Source organism: Thermobia domestica, chromosome 9 (assembly GCF_964235325.1).
Source record: "Thermobia domestica chromosome 9, izTheDome1.hap1.1, whole genome shotgun sequence".
NCBI lineage: Eukaryota > Metazoa > Arthropoda > Insecta > Zygentoma > Lepismatidae > Thermobia > Thermobia domestica.
The window spans coordinates 167,714,541-167,736,971 of NC_137462.1; the positions used below are offsets into that span (position 1 = coordinate 167,714,541).

At 33.6% G+C, this 22,431-nt stretch overlaps 1 protein-coding gene across 1 annotated transcript in view; it reads left to right on the forward strand.

The window, feature by feature from the left end:
- Window positions 1–6,839, forward strand: part of LOC145695189 (transmembrane protein 218-like) — a 34,534-nt gene extending 27,695 nt beyond the window's left edge. The window contains exon 3 of the mRNA XM_081772158.1: window positions 6,457–6,839. Coding sequence (XP_081628284.1) covers window positions 6,457–6,603 — 147 coding nt within the window. The 3' untranslated portion in view covers window positions 6,604–6,839. The remainder of the gene's footprint in view (window positions 1–6,456) is intronic.
- The last annotated feature ends 15,592 nt before the right edge of the window (window positions 6,840–22,431 follow it).

Here is a 22,431-nt window from a genome sequence, read left to right on the forward strand (position 1 = left end):
GGGATGTTCATAACGCCGTAATGAAAATAAACACTAAGCTTTGTCGTAATTAAATATTTTTTAAGTAGTTTATATTGGAAAATTGTCTTGCATTTACATGTGCAAATTGCAACATGCGGTGAATTTTACCCCTTATTCTTAATAGATATTGGTTGCAAACCAAGGCAGCTGTGCTAAAGTTTGAAAATATGCGCGACAAGCTAGATTCAGTCTCAAAAGACACCGAATATTTAAACATTTGCAAAAATCACAAAACTAATTGTTGTTTAAAAGAAAACAAAAGTTACAATGGCAAATGTGAAAGTGAAGGTCCGGTGACATAGGAATAAAAATTGTGCTGATAACGTTTCCAGAAAGGAAAGAAATATTCAATTAAAGTAATAAACACGGAGACACAAGGTAAGCCACTTCCCAAACAATATGGTTATTTCTGCATATTGAAGGAGGGAACATAACAAATTTCGTTAAAATCGGGTAAGTTATAGTGGAAGAGACGGTTGAACAGAGACACAAATGCCAATCAAGTGAAAGGTAGAAGCTTTGCTAACGCTTGCTTCAGTAATAGTCATATGACAGTAATTTCTTTTCTTGCGCTGTTGTGTATAAAGCACTTAAACTTTTGACTATTGTGTGAGGTGATAAGCTGTAAATAACTTATTTATTAAGTCGCGAAAATAATTACATTCTAGTTTCTTTAAGAAAGTTTCTCCACAAACAAGGATCAAATGTTTCTAGATTATTTAAACAGTAGTCATCAATTAAGTTCAGTTTTTGCATCTCATTGAAGTGCCTATTTGAATGTTTATTTTCCATTTTTTAATGTTTAAAATCCGGAGCTGTATGTTGATTTGAGTTAGCGTCCTTTCAGCAGCAAGGCTCTGAGATATGAAGCTACAGCTTAACATGGGATCCAAACCATATGAGCTCCCGCCTGGAACTGAACTCGAGTCTCCCACTCAGAAGGAGCTCTATGAAGTCATGTTTAGCGTCGTATTAAGAGTTTTACTAACGCACGATGCTAAATTTCGTACTTAGTAACATGTTAGTGAAGTTAGCAAGGTCAACCACGACTTTTTTCACAAGGGTATTCTCCCCTACCTTGATTTCCCCTAATGTGTTTGGTCAACCCTGCGAATGTAGAATTGTTGAATTTCCAAAAGAATGTTCAAGCACGCTGTGTCGATTACACATATAAAGGGCCAGGAAAATTTCCGGTGAACTTTTGTCCTGTGTTGGCTTGAAAATAGTAGTGTTTCTCATCGATTCATTGACATTTATCCGAATCTTCTGTTGTATATTCAAAGTGTCAGTTTGTGTCAGATATATTGAAAGAAGATAAAATGCTTATTCTTAAACTAACATTTTTTAAAAGCATTTGCTTCAGAAAGAGAATCTTTCCTTATTAAAATTCAGACTGACGCTCCTCTCAGTTCGTTTCTTTACAATACTTGATTTGATGTAATAATAATTAAAAAAAAGTAAAACCAGAAGCTTTTAGTTCAACTTCATCAATACGAATTCAATTGGAAAGTTAAGAAAATATTTTTCCTCTTAAAAACTTTGACATTGGTGTTTGCTACACATACTACCTTTAAGAAACGTCAACCAATAGCGGATTTGGACATTGTAGATTATCATCCAAATTGAAATGTGTCTATAGAAATTTGTTTTAAAACTTCTGGAGAAATCAGCTTCAAATTATAAATTGACTAGATCTCTTTCGTGTTTGGATCTTAATGTTTCTGCAGATGTGATGTTGGATTACATTACATGAAGTCTGTGTAAGCTCAACTAATTGAAGATAGATGGCAATAAAGTAGATGAAGTTGTGAGGCAGTTGAGAAGTGTCTACTGATACTGAAAATACTGGAAATACTTGAATTATACTGGAATTTAATTTTGATACTGGAAATATACTGGAATTTTGATCCACATACTGGAAAAATCATGAAACTGGTAATTTGTCAACAATCCTTTTTTGTAATTGTTTTAATAGTCTTAGAAACAATTTTGTATCCATTGAGATTGTAATTTTTTTCAAAGCAAGAGTTGTATTCGTTTTGTAATTAGACATTTAAAGCAATAGATGGAGTGGAGGGCTGTGAGGGGAGTTGGGGGGCCCTTTAAAAAAATCATTGTGTTTAAAAAACATCAAGGTTAACTAAATTTGTTAAAAATAAAATATTCTTTCGATGGTAAAACAATTACAAACCTGAAATCATCAAGAGTGTGATTATTCCTAAAGAACTTTAAAAAAATCATTGTATTAGGTACAGGAATTTTGCTGATAGTTATATTGAATATGTTGGAAATATACTGGAATTTTGAAAATGAAACTCACTGGACACCCTGCAGTTCAAAAAGTTCTGTTCGAATCCAGAGTGTAAAAGACTTAGGAGTTTATATTCTAGAACTGGTCAGCGTTTGGATGACATTTGGCTTTAAAAAAAAAGCCATTGCATACTTCGGAGTGCATTGGTTTAAGAGATGATGTTAAAATGTCTTGATTTCTCTGATGAAAGATTTTCAATCAAAACTTTAGTAGTACGCGAACTTGTGTACGATGTAGTAGCTCCTTCGGATGACCTTGAGAAACTATCCATAATGAAATCCATGCTTCATTATGCACAAAATGCTCGTACTCGGTTTGCAGAAGTATCAAATCAACGACGAGAGGAAGGGGGAAAGAAACAAAACAGAACTTGAAGACAGGAAAATAAAGATCATCTGAACGACCTTAAAGCTAAGAATACTACAATAATAAAAGATGTGCTCAATATTGATGAGGAAATAAAGTGTTTGAAGAAGTGAAATGAATTACATAATACTATTGATTATGTACATAATACATAATACCGGTACTACTAAAGATACATCAATACAGGACAGCTCCCTTTTTCAGTGAGTATCTCATTGTCTTTTTTCATTCATATGTGGTGAAACTTACATCATATGACTAACGTTACAGATTAAAGTTTCAGGAAATGAGTTTAATTTCTTGCTTTTTTGTGCAGGAATTTCTGTTGGGCACTTGTTCTGTAATTTCGTAATATTTGATTTGATTTGGTTGTGAATTTGGCGTCCCTTTCAGCAGCGAGGCTATATAAGATGTGGACCTTTAACTTAACATGGGATCCGAACCACATGAGCTCCCTTCGGGAATAGAACCCGGATCTCCCACAACAAAAGCGCGTATACTAACTGCTAAGTCAAGGGGGAGCTCCAATTTCATAATAAGATACGTTGTATTTGTTTTTATATTATTCATTATTCTAGTTGATTGGAGGAAATATATATTACTTATGTATCATTGTTGTAATGTTTTCTTGGTCTTGCTTTTTCATGAAAATAGGAAAGTCCATGTAGCTAATTAAATATTGAAGAAAATTTAAAAAAAAATGTTTTGGAAAAGAAAAAGTCAAGGAATTCTTTCCCGTAAATTTTGTCGCCACCCTGATTTTTGGAGTTAATGTCATATTTATTGTCGAACGTTTGAATGAATGTAAATAATAATAATAAAAGAAGTTAGATATATATAGACGCTGTAAAATATTTACAGGTACAATGATTTACTTACATATTCTGTACAAAAAAAAGAAGAAGAAAGAAAAGAAAGAAAAATCGTAGACAGAATTCGAATGCTGGTAAAATGTACATTTGCATATAGATAAGTGACCTTTACTGAGTATACCAAGAAGCCAGTACTATCGAACACCTCTAGCTGTATCCCTTGCCATAGTCTTTACGCTTTGTAAAGGGTAGGATCATCTAGCATACCAGTTATTTAGTTTTATTTTCTTCATTTCTTTTGACTTCTTTATAATACCAGTTACATATTTGTTTGGCAACATCCAGATCGTCTACTCTCCTTATGCATGTTTGTGTGTATAGAGCAATGGAAATTGAGAAGCCTCGTCGTGGTTCGGAGTCTACGAGTACATTAATATTGGACCTCGTTCTTCAAAACCTCGGTTTTGCATAAAGGGACCGCGGGGACTCAGTGGTGGAGCGTTCACCTCTGGTGCCTGGTGTTCTGGTTCGATACCAGCTCGCGCCTAGTGAACTTTGTGGTGGACAAAGACCGTGTGCGTGGGTCTATCCGAGGTTCTCCCGTTTTCTCCCACTTTCTTCATTACACCATTTCATTCATTTCTCATCATCACCGTCTCCTTTACCTAGCCGGCTTAAACGTGGGACGTAAAACTGAAAGATTTTTATTTCATTCGTGTGTTTGCATTCCCTGTCGTACCACGGTTTAAATTTCTGAACTGATATACTCCATACGTTCATCCGCTGTATTTTTCATAGTTTCGCTGTTCATTTTCTTCATTTATGTCATGATCTGACTACTATAGAACTTTCATGTTCATATTTATTGCAAACATTGATTTGGAATTCTTTATGAATGACTTTCTTCCACGTTCCTTTTGTTACCTAAAGTCTTCGTATTATTTGATTCCTCTTGTTTTCTTCTTAAATAATACTAGTTGTTCCCCCCAAGCTATCTGCTCATCTACAAATTGCTTGTACACTAGCGACATGTTTGGTGTAGAAGGCAACGCAGCTAGCGACAGCTGTTAACCTGACAGACAGACTGGTGCGTCTTTCTTTTGTGGTAAGGATGTAACTTGAGATCTGTAGTTTGACAAATGAAAATATTATGGTGATTTGAGTTCATAAAATACTTTCAAATTGAGAATTATTAGGTTATTTTCCTTATATTGTATTATCATCTGCATATCGTACAAGAAAAAAGGAAAGGGGTTGAAACGTAGCATTGAATTTGTATGATGTATTATGAATATTAATATTTTGTTTCTTGAATATGTTATCCTATACAATTCTGATCGATGATGTTAACATAGTGATTCCGAAATAGACTGTTCTTGACTAGATTCCAGTTACCAGTTCCAAAATATTTCTCTAGAATGATGAAATAATGTAAGTAAGGATCACAACCATCCTTTCCTTCGCTCCCTTGTGATTTCAAAATAATATTACTCCTTCGAGTACGTAAAGATAGACTTAGAGCAGTTTAGTATATAAATGAAAATTTTAGAAAGAGGTACGTATGTGTCTTCTTTATATGGTATACAGTGGCTGATCCGTTTCTGTCTGGCCAATTTGCAGACAGCTTCATCTGTCAAACCGGGTTTCACAGGGCAACAAAATTGTATACAGTTCTATATCAATCTCTCATCTGTTGTGTATCAGAATGAAGGTGTAATAGGCAAAATACTGTCGAAAAATTCATGAGAAGGAGAGGTAGGCGTGACTATTTTTCAATGCAAACTTTAGCATCTCTCGCATAGTATAACAGTGTCGGAACAATGGCTTTTCGGTAGGACGGACCACAGTTAGTGATATAATTAAACATTATGTACAACAGCTTTCTCCACAACTCCCATCACCAACGAAATTGCATCCAAAGAAAGCGTCAGTAAGCTCACAAGAAATGTGCTAAAGATGATCCGGGATAGGTGGCTTGTGAGAATCCATTATCACAGCCTATTATGGATAAACAATTATGTATGGCCCAATCAATAGTACATCGAACAATCCATTACAAATTGAGGCTGCATACTGTCGGCAAGGACAGTGTACATTGTACACAACGGCGTACGGTAGGGGTAAAGATTGTATAAGTGCTACCTAGCTGTGGCCTTTGTAAATTTGTTTTGACAATGGACGAACCTAAGTGACTGTGGAAAAGTTCTGTCAATCACCTACACAGGTTTCATGAAAAGACTGTTGTGCCTTTGCACTTTGTGTATCGAGGTAATGAAAGTTCTTCGAGAGATTTCGTAGTTGGTACTGGCTTTTGCTACAAACGGTAGGTCAACAATTCATAAAGTTCTAAAAAATGTCAAAGTAAATGCTACTCATTACCTTAGACATGTCTTATTCTCAGTTTACATAAACGAAATACTAGCAGTGTATGACGGCGACATCCGTCGTGTGGAACTGCAGTAGCGCAAAACTTCAAGTCACACTGCCAAATCATCGTTAGCCATCTACCGACGCATAGTACTTGCACTGATATCCATACTATTCGGTTCGTGGATATTTTCGTTCAAGAGCCCAGTCGCTAATCCCATGGATTACTATGCTTTTGGATTTCTCAAACAGCCGATCACGTCGGGCTCACGTGGTAAATGGCCTCTAAAATAGCTTCCAGCTAGGGGTAAGACAATATGTCCCTGGCAACGAAGTCTGTTGTAATGGAAACTGGAAAATCATGCAGTGATTCATATCAGTGGCCATCACATCAGGCATGATCAATGATGTCGGTGTGGATTATTGTAGGATTTAAAATGCAATTGTTCCGTTGTAAATAGATTAGCCTCTGTAAATCATATATGAGAGTATTTGGAGTACAGAATCATCAAATTTCAGATGGTGATCCAAATACCCTTGCTCAAAAATTAATGTATACTTTTTCTTTTTTCTTTTCAGATTTATGATCATTTATTTGTGTGGAGAATTGTTCTCATAATTTTACTTGGAGTGTCAGCGGTTGGTGGCTTCGTGTCTTATTCTCTCCTCCATCTAAAAGAAGATCTTTCATCTCCTTCTCCTCTTTCTAAAAGGAGGAAGACATGAACGAACAATTAAAAAGTGGATGGTACAGTTTTCTTGCGTTCCATAAGTTTTAAGAAAAGCTCCAAATGTTAAGAAATCCTGTATATAGTATTCGTATGATACACCACATTAGCCGTACCTTCGTTAATTTGCAGCGTTCTTCCATTGTATACGGTGCTAATGCATGCCAACTTTCATCCTCCTGTTCATTACGTAAGTCATTTACAATAAAAGACAGAGACGCCTTTAATGAGAAAGTAATGCAAAGTAATGTTCCTGTAATAGTGAACTTCCATGCTGACTGGTGTGAACCTTGTAAAATTTTAACGCCAAAGCTGGAGAAACTAGTTGGTCCCATGGACAATATTAATCTCGCAGTTGTGGATGTTGAGCAAAATGCTGAATTAGCTCATATATTTGAAGTAAAAGCAGTACCTGCTGTACTGGCAGTAAGGAATGGTATTGTTGTCGATAAGTTTATCGGCCTAGTAGATGGCACGGTAATTGAAAATTTCATTCAGAAACTAGCAAGCGAAACAAAATTTGTGTAAGGTGTTATACGTATTTTAAATTGTAGGCTTCGATAGTTATCCAGTTTTGTAATGTCGTACCATTAGATTTAATAGAAAATTAAATTTTAATGTAATGAGAAGTGATGATGTATTGTAGAATATTGTACATGGAAAAAGTACCTTTAAACAACTGAAAAGAGATATTTGCTTATTTTTATTGCAGGATATTCAAAAACATGGAGTCGTATTGTCAGAGATACGCAGAATTGTATAGTATAATTTATTTATCTTTTCCGTGGAAGCTCAGAAATGAAATATGTAGGCATTACAGAAATGAAATAGAATTGACACATTATGTCGAAATGTGTAATTTGTAAAAGTTGATATTATGTAAGGCAATATCAAGTAATAATTAATTGGAAGTACACAATTGTGAAAATATGATTTGGATTTGATTTCTTTTACATATTCAGCAGTATACTTCGTATATTTGATGTGAACAATAATTTTTTTCTTTAATTTATTTTAAATTTATACTTTTGTTTTGTGTGCAGTTGTACCATGTTTATCTGGTTCACGCTATATCAGGATTTTCGATTTGTCTGAACTGAATTATGGAATTATCCAATAATGTTAGTTTGATACTCTTTAACTGGAAGAATTGACGAGTCATGTGGAAAACTTCAGTCCTGATAAACAATCTGATGGCCAGTTGTAGTTAACACTGCACGTTCTCATGTTAGTAAAATGTTTTCATATTTATTATGATTTTGAAAAAAAATAAATAAATAGGAAAACATTAAAATTTTACCATTGTGCTTTCTAATATTGATGACAATAAAGCTAAACGTTCTCTAGAAAATAGTGCAAGAGTGACATACATATTAAACATCTAACAATTAAGGAAAAAAGAAAACTCTAGACACACATGATGTAGTTCAAATATTGTAAGTTTTTGAGTAGATTGAGTTGAGAGCAGTGTAAAGTAATGGATTAATTAGTCACCCTCCGATTGAATATCTGTTTCTAGATATGTTGAATATGTATGTCTGTAATTTAAGATTTTGTACAAAGTATTCATTGTAAATAAATACTAATGCAGAGATTCATGTCTTTTCGTGCTTTTAATCACAAATAACTATATGAAAGTATATTTTTATGGAGTTTACGCTCCATTTTTTGAAACACTGTGGATAACTTCCATCTCACTTGCTGAAAAGGTATAACTCAGTAGCCAGCAATATTTAAAAACTAAAACTCAAAGCTTCTCAAATGAGACCAAAAGTTACAACAAAACGATTAAATAGATACTGCAGTGTGGAAAAGATTCTTTTTTGAGAACACATGGCCAGTTTCATTTTCTAATACATACGTCACTAGCATTTGAGAAAATTTTTAAAACTGTTTCAAAAAGAGGAGTCACTAGTATTGATTTATATACTTCATTAAGAAACTTGCACTTTTGTCAGCAGTTAGGTATATCGTTTTGCAAACCCTCAGTGAGTTTACTTCAAAGTCTGTTCAGGAACTTAGACAAAATTGTCAAGTTTATATTAAGAATTAAATAATATTGAATTGAAAGTAGGATCAAAAACAAGGAAAGTACTAGTAAAAAAGTGATTCATGCATGTTATGAAAAGATTTTATCAGAAGGTCATAGAACGTACCATTTTACTTTTTCAGAACTATCATTAATTACCAACTTGTTATGAAAACTACACTCACCGGACAAAAAATTAGTCACCCCTCAAGAATTCGTGAACAGCAGTAATTAATAGCGTGTAACACCACCTCTGGCTTTGATAACCGCGTGGATTCGGTTTGGAAGCGAGTCCACAAGGTTTTGCAGGTATGTCACATCCAGTTGAAATCACTCGTTCAGGATTTGATTGCGCAAATCTGCCAAACTGCGTGGATGCCGATTTCGGCGTTTTACCCCCTGTTCCAACATGTCCCACAGATTCTCGATGGGGTTGAAGTCTGGTGACTTTGTAGGCCAATCTAGATGGAAGAGAGTTCGGGAGTGTTCATCATACCACGCACAAATTGTTCCAGCCCTATGAACTTTGCTGTTGTTGTCTTGAAAAATAGGAGTCTCCACAGCATACTCATCATGAAGATGTTGACTGAAAGGCAACACTTGCTCATCCAGAATGTTCAAATACACATGCTGGCTCATTGTAGTGGTGACCGCAGTAAGTGGGCCCAATTCATGATAAAAACACCCCCAAAACATCACAGACCCACCTCCGGCTTGAACATGCCCTTGCACACATTCAGGAATAAATGCTTCATGTGGCCTTCGGTGCACTCGACGACGTGCGTCATTGGAATACAAGCAAAAACGTGATTCGTCAGACCACATTACCTTCCGCCAGTCAGCTACTGTCCACGTTTGGTGATTTCTGGCCCATTGAAGACGCGCAGCTTTATGTGCCTGTGTAAGCAATGGCCCCTTGCGAGGTGCCCAACTCCAAATATTCAATACATGCAGTTCCCGTCGTAATGTTCTTTCGCTAACAGGTTGGGATGGACCTGCATTCACTGTCTGCAGCAATTCCTGTCGGATTTGGAACCGATTTTCATTCACAAGCCGAGAAACGCGTCTCCGGTCCCTTTCAGTCATGATCTTCCAACCACAATTCTGACGCCGTGTTTCGTGGCCACGTGTATGACCACTGGTTGTACACGCGTTGAACAGTTCGCTGCGAAACACCAACAAATCCAGCAACTTCCCTCACCGTATGGCCATGGGCACGGCCAAACACGATTGTCCCTTTTTGCCACTCTGTTACATCGTTACTTTTACCTATTTTGACGGATACTATCCACTTGCAACACACTTGTCTCACTGACTGAAGCTGCCATATGGTTCCGTAGAGGCAGTGCGCGCACAGTTGTGCACGTGACTCGACTGCTGCGCCGTTTGTACAGGCTTTACGATTCATCTCTCCTTCTGCACAAGGGTGACTAATTTTTTGTCCAGTGAGTGTAGTTTGTTATTGTAACTTACGTCAAACATAGTCTTCTATAGCCGTTACTTCACTGAGAGAAGTGAATGATACTATAAAGTGGGCAAACCTAAGATTATTATTATTTTAATGAAGAATCTTTAAATGAGGAGGCAGCACATGAAGTTCTTTATGTGTCTCCAGAAAGAAAAGTAGCCAGAAATGATAACTTCTAGGCAAACATAAAAATTCATGAATATTATGCAAATTACGGTATCACCTCATATTTATTCAAAATAAAAGCCCAGGTATACGTACATATGTAGAAAGGATGTATACTAATGATCGTAAGTTTTCATAATTTAAACTCAGCTGCATCTCTGATCATAATTTTTCTGTCTTTTGTGTTTCACTTACAAAAGTAGCCATTGATGTTTCACTTACAAGTTATGTTTTACTAGCTTGCTGGGGAAAAGTAAAATACCTTTACTCTACGAATGAAAATACGTAATTGTTACTTGTGAAAATAAGTTTAGTTGATAATGGAAACTTGTAACATAGGCCACGAACGCATAGCTCGATGTTGCTACTGAGAGTTATGTGATCTACGAAGAGAAATTTAGTCTCAGATAAAGCTAATTGCCTTAGAATAACAAAATTTGATGCTAACATTTTAATTGAGCTCATATATTTACACACAAAGGCATGTGTACTGACAGAAACTATAGGGCACATATTCATAAGAAAAGTGACTTACTTTGTGGCTCCGTGTTTGTTCCTTTAATTGAATATTTTCTTTCTTTCTGAGAATGTCAGAATGAGGGTTTTGTTTTTTCCTTTCTTAAACTGCGTCACCGGTTTACCTCTGCATGTCGTATTGTAATTTCAGTTTTCTGATAAAGAGCAATTTACACAGACTAAACTTGATTTCGGTTTTTACGACCTCTATTTATTGTCATTGTATTTGACAGTGTATTCCTGTTTTTATGAAAATACTATACATATTCAAAATAAGTGTTCACCACATATGTCGTAAATTTCACAAAAATGTTTTCGGAGTGTTAAATCTGCCAGTAGAAAATAGTGTTTAGAAAAGCCACAAAAAGTTAATTTAGTGGCAGTCACATCCGAGCAACAAAATTAAGACACACATGGAATTCCACGTAAATCGTTAATTAGAACAATAATCTTTTCATAAAAATAGTGAATGAACTATTAAATACAGTGACAATAATTAGGGGTAATTAAAAACCGAAATCAAATCTACAAAATGCTCTGTGTAAATTGTTCTTTATATGAAGACTAAAATTACAATATGAAATGTAAAGGTAAGGATCTGGGGACACAGTTTAAGAACTGATGCTGACGACATTTCGAGCGAGAAAGGAATTATTCAATTAGAGAAAAATTGCGGAGACACGAGATAAGTCATTTTTCTTCCAAAGGCATATACATGCTTACTTTGTACTTGTGTTACGATAAAAATCTAGAACCACGTATGAAAATAATAAAACAGAAGGATGGTAGTTTACTAAAACAATGGATATGAGAAAATGAAATATTTTGTTTAACGTCCCACGTTATACATTGGACTAAAAGAAACAGATAAATGTAAGTAAACGATTTGGAAGAACTAATAGTATGAGGATATGAGAATTCGTAGAAAACTCATGGACATGCCTACCATAAGCTCACATGCCTTGAGATGGAACCAAAGATATCTATACCAGAGGAGAGCGCTTTAGGATTGATCAACCGTACTCCCCAATAGATATGAATAATAGTCTGGCATTGTTTCTAACCTTACTATAGTATGAAGTCACTCGAAACGAAATGGGTATATCGGAGAACAAGTACAAGGTATGCAACTGGTTCGGCTTTATACTATACAAAAACCCACGAACCAACAACAAAAGTAGTTTCTACACTTACTAGTACCTCTATAATGGTCTATAATAATAGTTGACTGCAAACTCTTAAGGAATGATCTGTGACTCACGAAGTCTAACTACAAATTAAAACATATGAATATGTAAATGTAAATTTTCAGTCACTACCCAACACGAAGGTAAAAAGAAATAAAGATGCCTAGGAATCAAAGACCCATAAGAGCTAAATACTCGGAATTAAAATCAAGGAATTCTTTCCCTATTAACAGTTTATTGTTAATTAGCATGCCCTCTAATAAAATTAAAATATTCCTTAACATTTTGACTGTCATGAGCATCATATGTGGTGCTCACCGTATTTTTCTGTGGGGCCATGAGCATCATATATGATGCTCATGCTCGATATCACAAGTTACTAACCTATTCAGGTTCTTGAGCATCATATAGGTGCTCATTGTCACAAATTAGTGCGAGACCATGAGCATGACATATGGTGCTTGGCTCCCATTGGTACATTTTCGGGAGAAGCAAAATATCGCGACAAAAAATATGACATGACTATCCATAATTGAGCCAAAGGTAAGAAGAAATATATGGCCTCCCGGGGGGAGTATCCTCAAATCACCTTGGCAGTCAACCTGTTAATATCCTGCGTGAAACCAGAGACCAAATGAAAGATCTCTCGAAAATCCAACCACTTTCATTACCTGGAAAATGTAAATCCTGTGCTAATAAGATTCTTTAGAGTAAACACTTTTATTGTTAGTAAAAAGACTAATCATTTGGGTCCTGTGAGACTCACTCCCTTTTTCATTTACTTATAGGATGAGTGGTGAGCGTCTTAATTTATAAGGTTAGTCTGATCTAGGTCCCTACTTGTGATATAGCTTCATGGAAGCCAAAATCACTATAAAGGAATTTTGTCTAAAGTCTTATAAATGATTGGTTTGGCTAGTTAAGTAATTTTACCTCTTATTGCTTCAGTCCGCAGTCAAGACTAATGGTATTTTAGGTTAAAGGCTAACACAATCCGCTAATGGGATTGTTCTAAACTTTGCCAGTTAGGTTCGGGTCGGGATCATTCGGTGTGGGTGAGGGATAGGGGTGTAAGCATCGCCTCAGAAATTTGAAAAAAAAAATCATCCTTTTTTATGTTAAAAAAGGAAAACTATACTGACGACACAGAATATGTCGATGAAAATGTTCTTCTAAAGTTCCCATAAAATTATAGTATTCTTATATGACTGCAACAGCGTGACCTATGGCCCCAAAACATTACAACGACATGCCCTCTTTCTTGAAGCCCTATTTTCATTAATTGTGAATTCTTTTTTTCGGACGCCTCTAAATCAGTCCCTAATTCGCGTTGACATTTGAAACAGAAAGCAGAGTACAGAGAATAGAGCAGATATGACAATAGTAAAAATAGAATCTTACGGTAACTTCAGAAAGAAAAATGTCATGTATGGTGTAAATGATATTTTATCAAAAACACCTCAGTTTTCTTTCTATATTCGAAATGTTTGAAGGTTTCAATATCAGGAAACTGATGAAACATTTATTTTCAACAGTCTTGTTCAGTAATAGAGTAATATAATTAAATTAGAAGCAAAACACTTAACTAGAAGCTACTGAATTAGAAGCGACTTTCTTCAACTGCTAAGACTGTTACAAATCAATTCTTACTCACGAACACTAATTCTTGAAACTTCTCTCGGAAGAGCAGAGCAATTGAGGATTTAAATCCAAATATGCAATATTTTTTTCAGATCTTATTCAGTTGTTTTCTCTTTTGAAATTATTGTAAACATTATATGCAGCATTCTAACATTTGTATCTAATCATTGATTTACATCGCAAACAGGAAATTTTCAAGCGAAATTCGCAAACAAACTTCTTTAACAATCTCCCTATGTAAGCCAGGAAATGAGCCCTAATAGTAAACACATATTTAATCGAATGATAAAATGAAAGGAGAAATGAAACTTATAGATCCAAAGATCGAAGTTTCGAATCTGCGCTAGGAAGATTTTTTTTTCGTAAGTAAAATCATGAAATCTAAAAATAACGACTGATACCAACAAGTCAGAAAAAATGCAACATTGAAATAGTGATATAATGACAACATATACAAGAAACACTTTGCTTCATGCGTAAATATGTTTGTGTGAAACAATACCTGCCAGCGTTCATTAGTAGTTGAAATATAGATAGTTCTATGTTAGGAAACCTAGAGCTTTCAATGCATTTCTTATGCCATGGGAAATGTCGTTTCTCCATTGGTGTGCATTGTAAAATTCGATTGGAAGTGAAACATACATTACACAAGCCAATAAAGCTTCAAACTGATAAGTAATGCTTTTATGCATAAATAGATGCTAATTTTTTTTTTCAAATAATGTATGTTGTAATTATTTCGAATTAATCATGATTGAAAACATGTAAGAACTGGTAGAAAGTGTGGTAGCAGGAAAAAGAGGAAGGTGATTAAAAAGTTGATGAAAGGTATTAAAACACAAAATCGTACATGATTATAAAGAGGTTAGCTGAAGACCATGGTGCATAAAAGCTTCTTGGTTGCGGCTGATCTCTCAACAATGGAAATGAAATGATTTTTTTTTTTAGTTGAACGTCCCACAATTATGTTTCTTGGCTAAGGGAGGCAGATGATTAAGACAAGTGGATGATGATGGAAGAATTGGTGGAATGAGATTGTGGAAGGAAATGAGGGTACTCCGAGAAAACCCACTGACACGATGTTGTCTATAAACTAACATGGCCGGGAATCAAACCAGGAACCCCACGTACCAGAGGTAATGGGTCTACTATTGAGCCACCGTGACCCTTACAATAGTGACAAAATACCTATTATAATGATATGATGAAGGATATCGAGGGTTTACCGCCGCAGATACGAAAGCTCTGAGTGAATTTTATTGTACGTTAAACCAACATGTTTTATAATAGTTATAAACTGTCCTATTGTGACATCTATCTATATGTTATTTTCTAATTATTTTTCGGTATAAACGAGAGGCTTTTTCCTCAAAGATATCTCAACAAAACTCCACATATCCTTTCCATACGAGTAACGTGGCGATATTAGATATTTCAATCCAGAAACTCTATTAGTGAAGTGCTGCGTGAAATAATTTGGAATTACCTTATTATGAATAACTATGTAGAAAGAGATTTGTTAAATACAAGTTACAAAATAATTGGCAACTGTAGTGATCCTCAAGAAGCGAGACAATATGAGACGAGACTTAAGGGTTTCTTGTCTCGTCTAGTGAAAACGATGTTTCGAGAACATATTCCTATTACGTCTCGCCTGCAGATTTAAGGCGAGACAAAAATAATAGAGTTAAAATGCATAATAAAAATTTCAGTTGAGGAATATTTGTAATATTCTGATCAACATGTGGCAAATATTACAAGTTATGGCGGAAGCAACTGACAATTGGACAAGACGAGACGGCAAAAGAACGTTTGACGAGGCAATGTTTTTCTGTCTCTTTAACGTAAATAATTTATTTTATGTTTTTTGAAAATTTCATTTTTGATTTCCCATCAGTAACAATCCCACTTTTTTCACATTTTCAAAAATGTAGCGAAGGTAAAAACTATACCCAAAATCTCTACATAATTAATTAGTACTCAGAATATACCACTTAGTGGAATAGTTTGTGTCGTTGGCAGTGGCGAAGCGTGCTGTAAAAAGCTGGGTAGACAGATAAACACACACACACACACACACACACACACATATATATATATATATATATATATATATATATATATATATATATATATATATAGGGTATTTGCTTTTTACTTCTATTTTTAGTTCTGATATTTCGTACTGTATAAAGGATGCTGATATACACTAATCACTATTCCAAGTAAGATGACCCCTGATAATTCATAAATATAGTATTAATGTTTGAGTTTTCAATATTCTTTGCAATAAATGTTTACTCTGTTCCTTTAAGTATAAAATTTTATAATTAATGAAATTTGGTGTATTGTATTTCTTTTTCCGAAGTATAGATTTCTGAATGTTACCTCATTTGCTAGAAATAGGGCATTAGTTCTCTAGTTCTCTATACCCTCTTTAGGGATAGTCATTTCTAAATGCCTTAGAAATGAGCTGTAAAGTAAAAGAACGATAGAAGTAAAACACCTTACAATACCTAACCTAGTACCAAATAGGGCCTACCTTACCTAATACCTTACAGTCTTGTAAATGAGCTCCATATCCCGTTGTTCATATCGGCGAAAATATTAATAGCTCTTTCTTTGGATTCAGGTATCCCACAAAGCTTCCACACCAAGTTCGTTATTGTAAGTGTCCGTAATTCAGAGTGTGTCCGTAATTCAGGAAGTGTTCATAATTTGTCATGCAGTTCGTTAAGTAAGTTTTCAGTCTTTTCAGGGCACTCAATGAATGTTTTCAAAAAACTGAAGTTGATGGAATGCTCAATACCATATTTCGCAGCTTTTTTGTCTCCCTGATATACGCTTTGAAGTTCATTACTGAGAATATATTTCAAGTATTCGGGAAGAGAAATGTGTTGGTTACTATCGAAACATAAGTTGATAAATTCATTCTTAAGCTGATCTGAGGAAAATGTCTTAGGAAAGGTGGATATCAAGCCATTCAGTTTGCCGTATGGAAGAATTTGTTCGTTGATATATACTAAACTTTCTATAATTTATTAGTCCTACAATGACCAAATTTTTGTATTTTTCAAATCTTTCATCTGCATATGTTTTTTTTTTAAAAAAATCGAACCAGGTGGTCTCAGGAAGGGGGGGGGGGCGGTTACCGGGACATGCAAAAGTACTTGTCACTTTCGCGAAAAACAAAACTGATAGAACTGCTAATACGTCTCAACTTTTCGTTAGGGGAGGTCTCTTTTTATTCTGATGTTGGAGACACATAGGAATACTAATGTTCTTCAAGGGTACGTTATAACAATTTAACATTTTATAGAGGGAGCTCGAAAGATGGTTTAAAATAAAAACAAATAAGAAGAAATAGCGGTCTTTTTCTTTCACTTACAAATCCAGCTTAAAATAAACAAGATGGGCAACCCTCTGAACGTAGACAAAACAGCAGATATCTTTTCGCAGGGACTACTACACAGCGCGAGTCTTTGGACTTTAACTTCTCATGTGGCTTTTCTCCTCTCCTACCCTTCTATAGGTTGATGCAAGTTAAATGGTTGCAGCAGAGAAATAATGTTCAAGGTTTTGCGAGACACTGTGCTTTCTGTCTTTCATATGGAAGCATTAAAAAAGTTCAGAATAAACTATAGGAAATTTTAAGTTCAGAATCTTTAAATTACAAAATTTTAAGTTAGTAATTCACGCTTAATGGCTTAATACATATAACATTCTAAACGGTAAACGCTGTCTACCCAGTATCCCCTCATCCCTCGCCACTGGTTGTTGGTATGTTTTCTAATCTGAAAGAATAAGTCTTCAATTCAATTACAATTTTATTGGTTTAGAGGGTAAACTAGGAAAACACGAAGATCGCCTCACAAACATTGGTTAATTTACTAAATAGTATTTTGTGTTCTTTAGAAAAGTACACAAATAGGCCTATATTATAGTATTATTCTTATACTTTTGAAGTTTTTGGAAACAAAAATTTGAAGATGGGCATGATAAGTACTTAAGGCTCGAATATATGAGTCACTATTTGCCACGAAGACATAAGTATGAAGTTGTTTTAGGGAAATTATGTTCGATGCAACTAGAATTGTTGTTGCAAGTAGGTACCACCAATAGTTGTGCTATCGTATACACGTAACCCTTTTAGGATTTCCACTTTTTGAGGTAAATTTTAGACTTTCACTCAAACAGCTACTGCTTCCTTACTATGTATCGTAGGATCATGGTTCATACCTTGTTTTTTCACGATAGAGCATACTTTCTAACGGTACCGCTCGCTTGTTCGTATTATACACTAATAACGAGAAAATCGGGAAAATCCGGAAGGCTTTCCGAAATAATTTTTTTCGAAATTTTTGCGCCCCTCTTGCCCAGAGTGGGTTCACGTAGTGATCTCAATTTTTTTAAAAAAAATATGTTATGTACACTCATGTCCAAAATTATTGTCGCATATCTATAAATATGTTGTAGAAATATAATTTGATAACGAATTCGCCCGGAATTTCTTATAATGTTATTGTGTGTATAATCGGCAGACATGTATGTGGAAAATTTCATGTCAAAAGAGCAGTAAATAAGAACAATAAAACGAAAATAAAACTTTCTTGTTCATTAACAACATTTTGTTTTACTCATTCTAATTTACGTATTTATAATACTTTTTCAAAGAAATTTAGCACAAATATACATTTCCCGATTATACACATAGTATCAGCATTAAGGTACTCTGCAAAATCATTATCAAATTATATTCTTACAACAAGACAGTTATTGACATGCGACAATCATTTTGGACATGAGTGTACCTAATATACGTGTGCAAAATTTCAATCTTGTATCTTGAAAAGTAAGGTCGGGAGAAAGTTTTGAGTCTGAAAGTGACCCATTTTTCTCCCTCCCTCTCTCACTATATATATATATATATATATATATATATATATATATATATATATATATATATATATATATGTGTGTGTGTGTGTGTGTGTGTCCTTAATTTATTCTCAATTTATTTCCCTCATTTATTTTGTGTGAATGTTATTATGTGAATTTATGTATATAAAGTAAAGTATCTGTTGTGTGCATTCATTTTAATACAAAATGTAAGTTTCAACATCCCTCAACCATTTTAATTGCTGGTCCTTCACGTGCAGGTAAAACATGTTTTGTAAATCGTTTATTAATAAGAACGTGATCAAATGTTTAGTATGAAATTTAATGAAATTGTATGATGTTACAGTGCAGTAATACCAAATTTGGATGCAAGTGCGCAAATGCGATTCATAGAAGGAATTCCAGATATGAATAATTTTGAAATACAAGAAAATTCATTATTAATATTAGATGACTTAATGTCTGAAACCAATAGTGATGTTAAAAACTTATTTACAAAATATGCACATCATAAAAATTAACAGTAATATTTAATGTACAAAATTTATTTCCAAAAGGAAAACATGCACGTGATATGTTTAAATGCACATTATATTATAGTATTTAAAAATCCGCGTGATAAATTACAAATACAATATTTAGCAAGACAAATTATGCCACGATATAGTAAAAAAGTGAATGTGTTCGAAGATGTAACACGTGAACCTCAGATTTATTTGTTATTTGACTTAACTCAGAAAACAAATGATGCATTACGATTACGTACAAATATTTTTCTTATGAAACACTGTATGGAAACGCAAATATAAAAGTCAGTAATTCAGTCGTTTACGTTTAATTTAGTTCAAGATGTTGAAGGTAAAACAACACATTGATACTCCGTGCTTTGTGAAAATGCAAAAGTGCAATGCGCAAACAGATTATACGACATGCATCCAGTGATTTAATACGTACTATTTCACAAGTTGCTAAAAACACCATAAAAGAAAACATTCCGTTGAATTCGCGTCAGAAGCAACGTTTACGTAGACATAAAAAGTTCTTGCGTGTTTATCTGCGCAACATACAGCACTTAACAACAAGAAAAGTTTAATACAAAAAGGTGGTGCGTTTTTACCATTAATCTTACGACCAATACTTGGTGCAGTAACAAGTAGTTTGTTTGAAAGATAAGTATATCGGTATTTCGTAAAATGATATTAGTTCCTGAAAATTCAATGCAAAAATGCATGCAAATATAAAATCAATAAATTCACATCAATCGCGTTCAGATGAAGAAATGAATAGTATTTTACAACGTCGTAATCTTAGTATTGATGAAAAATGGAAATCGTATCAGCAAGCATTACAACAGTATTTAAATTATACTTCATCAGTTTCACAAAGTCCTATTACATTACCTATTATTGAAAAAGATGTTCCTGAAACATCGCAATCATCGTCTGAAGAAAAGAATAATTCTATTTTACCCTTTGTATCAGACATTTTACAATCAGTACCGAAAACACAACGAAGGAAAACAGATCTATTAAAACAGTTAACAAGTTCTGATAAAATTCATTGGGATCAAAGGGGAGCAGTACGTATTCAAGGAAAAATAATATCAGGTTCTAATTTTATTGATTTAATAAATGATGTTTGTACACGTAGGTATTCATGAATTTAAAAATTTATTAGATGATCTTAATGTAACATGGGAATTTATTTCTACACCTATAGTAAAATCACATTGCAAAGTTAAAAAATCAAGAAGTCGGTTAATCGTAGCAAATATATTTAAAAATTGCAAATATTATAAAATGTAAAAATGTTAAAATTGTCAAAATTATAATTATACGAACCCTGTTTCTTAACCAGTATTGAAACATTAGAACGTAAATCAAAATTATCAAAAAAGAAAATTAAAGATTGGTTGGCATCTCAAGATTCATATACATTACATACACCAGCACGTAAAGTGTTTAAAGTAGCTGATATGCAAAATCTTGCAAAGTATAACAAAAATTATATATATATATTGTATTGTATCGAAATTTTTTCACGGTACCCGTATTGTGTTTCCTTAAATATAACCACAATCAGAAAAAGCAATGTCTAAAGGTCCTGAAATGTCAAAGGCAATCAGAAAAATTAAACTACCCGTGTTTAATGTACAAACTGATTTAGGTACAGAATTTTATAATCGTTATGTAAACCGTTTATTTAAAGAATATGAAAGTAATCATTATAGTATACATGCAGAAGTTAAATGTGCGTTAGCAGAACGATTTATAAGAACATTAAAAGAAAACTTGTAGTGTCATTTTACTGCTAAAAATACATATCCTTATATAGATGTGTTAGATCAACTTGTAAAAATTATAATCATACGTATAATAGTAGTATTAAAATGGCACCTGCAGATGTAAATCGTTCTAATGTTGATCAAGTTTGGAATACGTTGTACGGCAACAAAATGAATAAAAATAACATGTAAATTTCACCCAGGTGATTATGTACGTGTTAGTAAATATAAACATAATTTAGAAAAGGGATATTTACCAAAATGATCACAAGAAATTTTTATCGTTGATAAATGTATTCCGACAAATCCTATAACGTATAAATTAAAAGATTGGAATGGGGAAGAAATTAAAGGTATATTTTATACACAGAATTACAAAAAGTAAATGTGAATTCAAACAAAACTTTTTAATGGAAAAGTATTAAAACGAAAAAAGGTCTGATGTATGTAAAATGGTTAGGATATCCATCAAGTATGAATTCATGGATTAAAACTTAATATATCTTTTAGTTTTTATAATGTTCGTGAAAATGAAAAAATGTAATTCAAAGCTACATTCATGATGAACTTGAAATTAATGACATTGATATTACACCAGGATATTATACTTTTGTTCATTCTATTTTAGATGTGATTTCTGAACATATGCGTATGTTAAAATATAAAAACAAAAATCAAATTGTAATTAAATATTCTTTAAAATTAAAAGATTTTTGTATAATCTGCATGACAGAGGGATTACAACTTTTACTTGGATTTATAAAAGAAAATACAAACAAGTATCCAGATACTGTTTTTCTAAAACATGCTCATGAAGAATTTCCACTAATAACACGTGCAAAATTTCCATGTAATTTGGATTATAATATACCTAATATTTAATGTTTGTGTTAATATTGTCAAACAAAAAAATATTGTATCGATACTTCGTAAAGTTAGTGCGTATAATATTGAACATGGACATGAAAAATATTTTCTACTTCACACAGCGCACTATGTTAAAGTTGAAAAATCTTATTATAACACGATTGAAGTAAGCTTAAAAGATGAACACAGTTTAAAATTGCCATTCGAATTTGGAACTTCAAACTTGACACTTCACTTTAAACGAAAATGATTTCTGAAAGTCTAGATGATAGTTTTTACATTACACTTGTATCAAATGCAAGTACTGATGTATATCCTACTAATAATACATCACATTTTATAAATCAGTTAAAAATAACATTCAATTATCAGAAACCGATTGGTATGTAGGATTAAGTGAATTACATGTTTCTTTAACGTGTTGTAATATTACCGATGGGGAAAATGTTATCTGCTATAAACTAAAAATGAAGAACCGGAAAAAAGTAAAATTGTGAGTGTATAATATCCGTCCGTACATCATATCATTGATGAATTAAATAAAGTATCAAAAGGTATAAAATTTTCTGTATCAAATATTTTACAAGTAGATTCTACTGATCGTGTTAAATCAGTTACATTGTCACCAACATTAGCATTACAATTAGGACTTCCTGAAAATAAAGATCGTGTTTTACATAAACGCGGATTTAAACAACCGTATGTTGATATTGGTTATCCACATCAAATTTTTATTTATACTGATATACAATATCAATTTTCAGCTTATA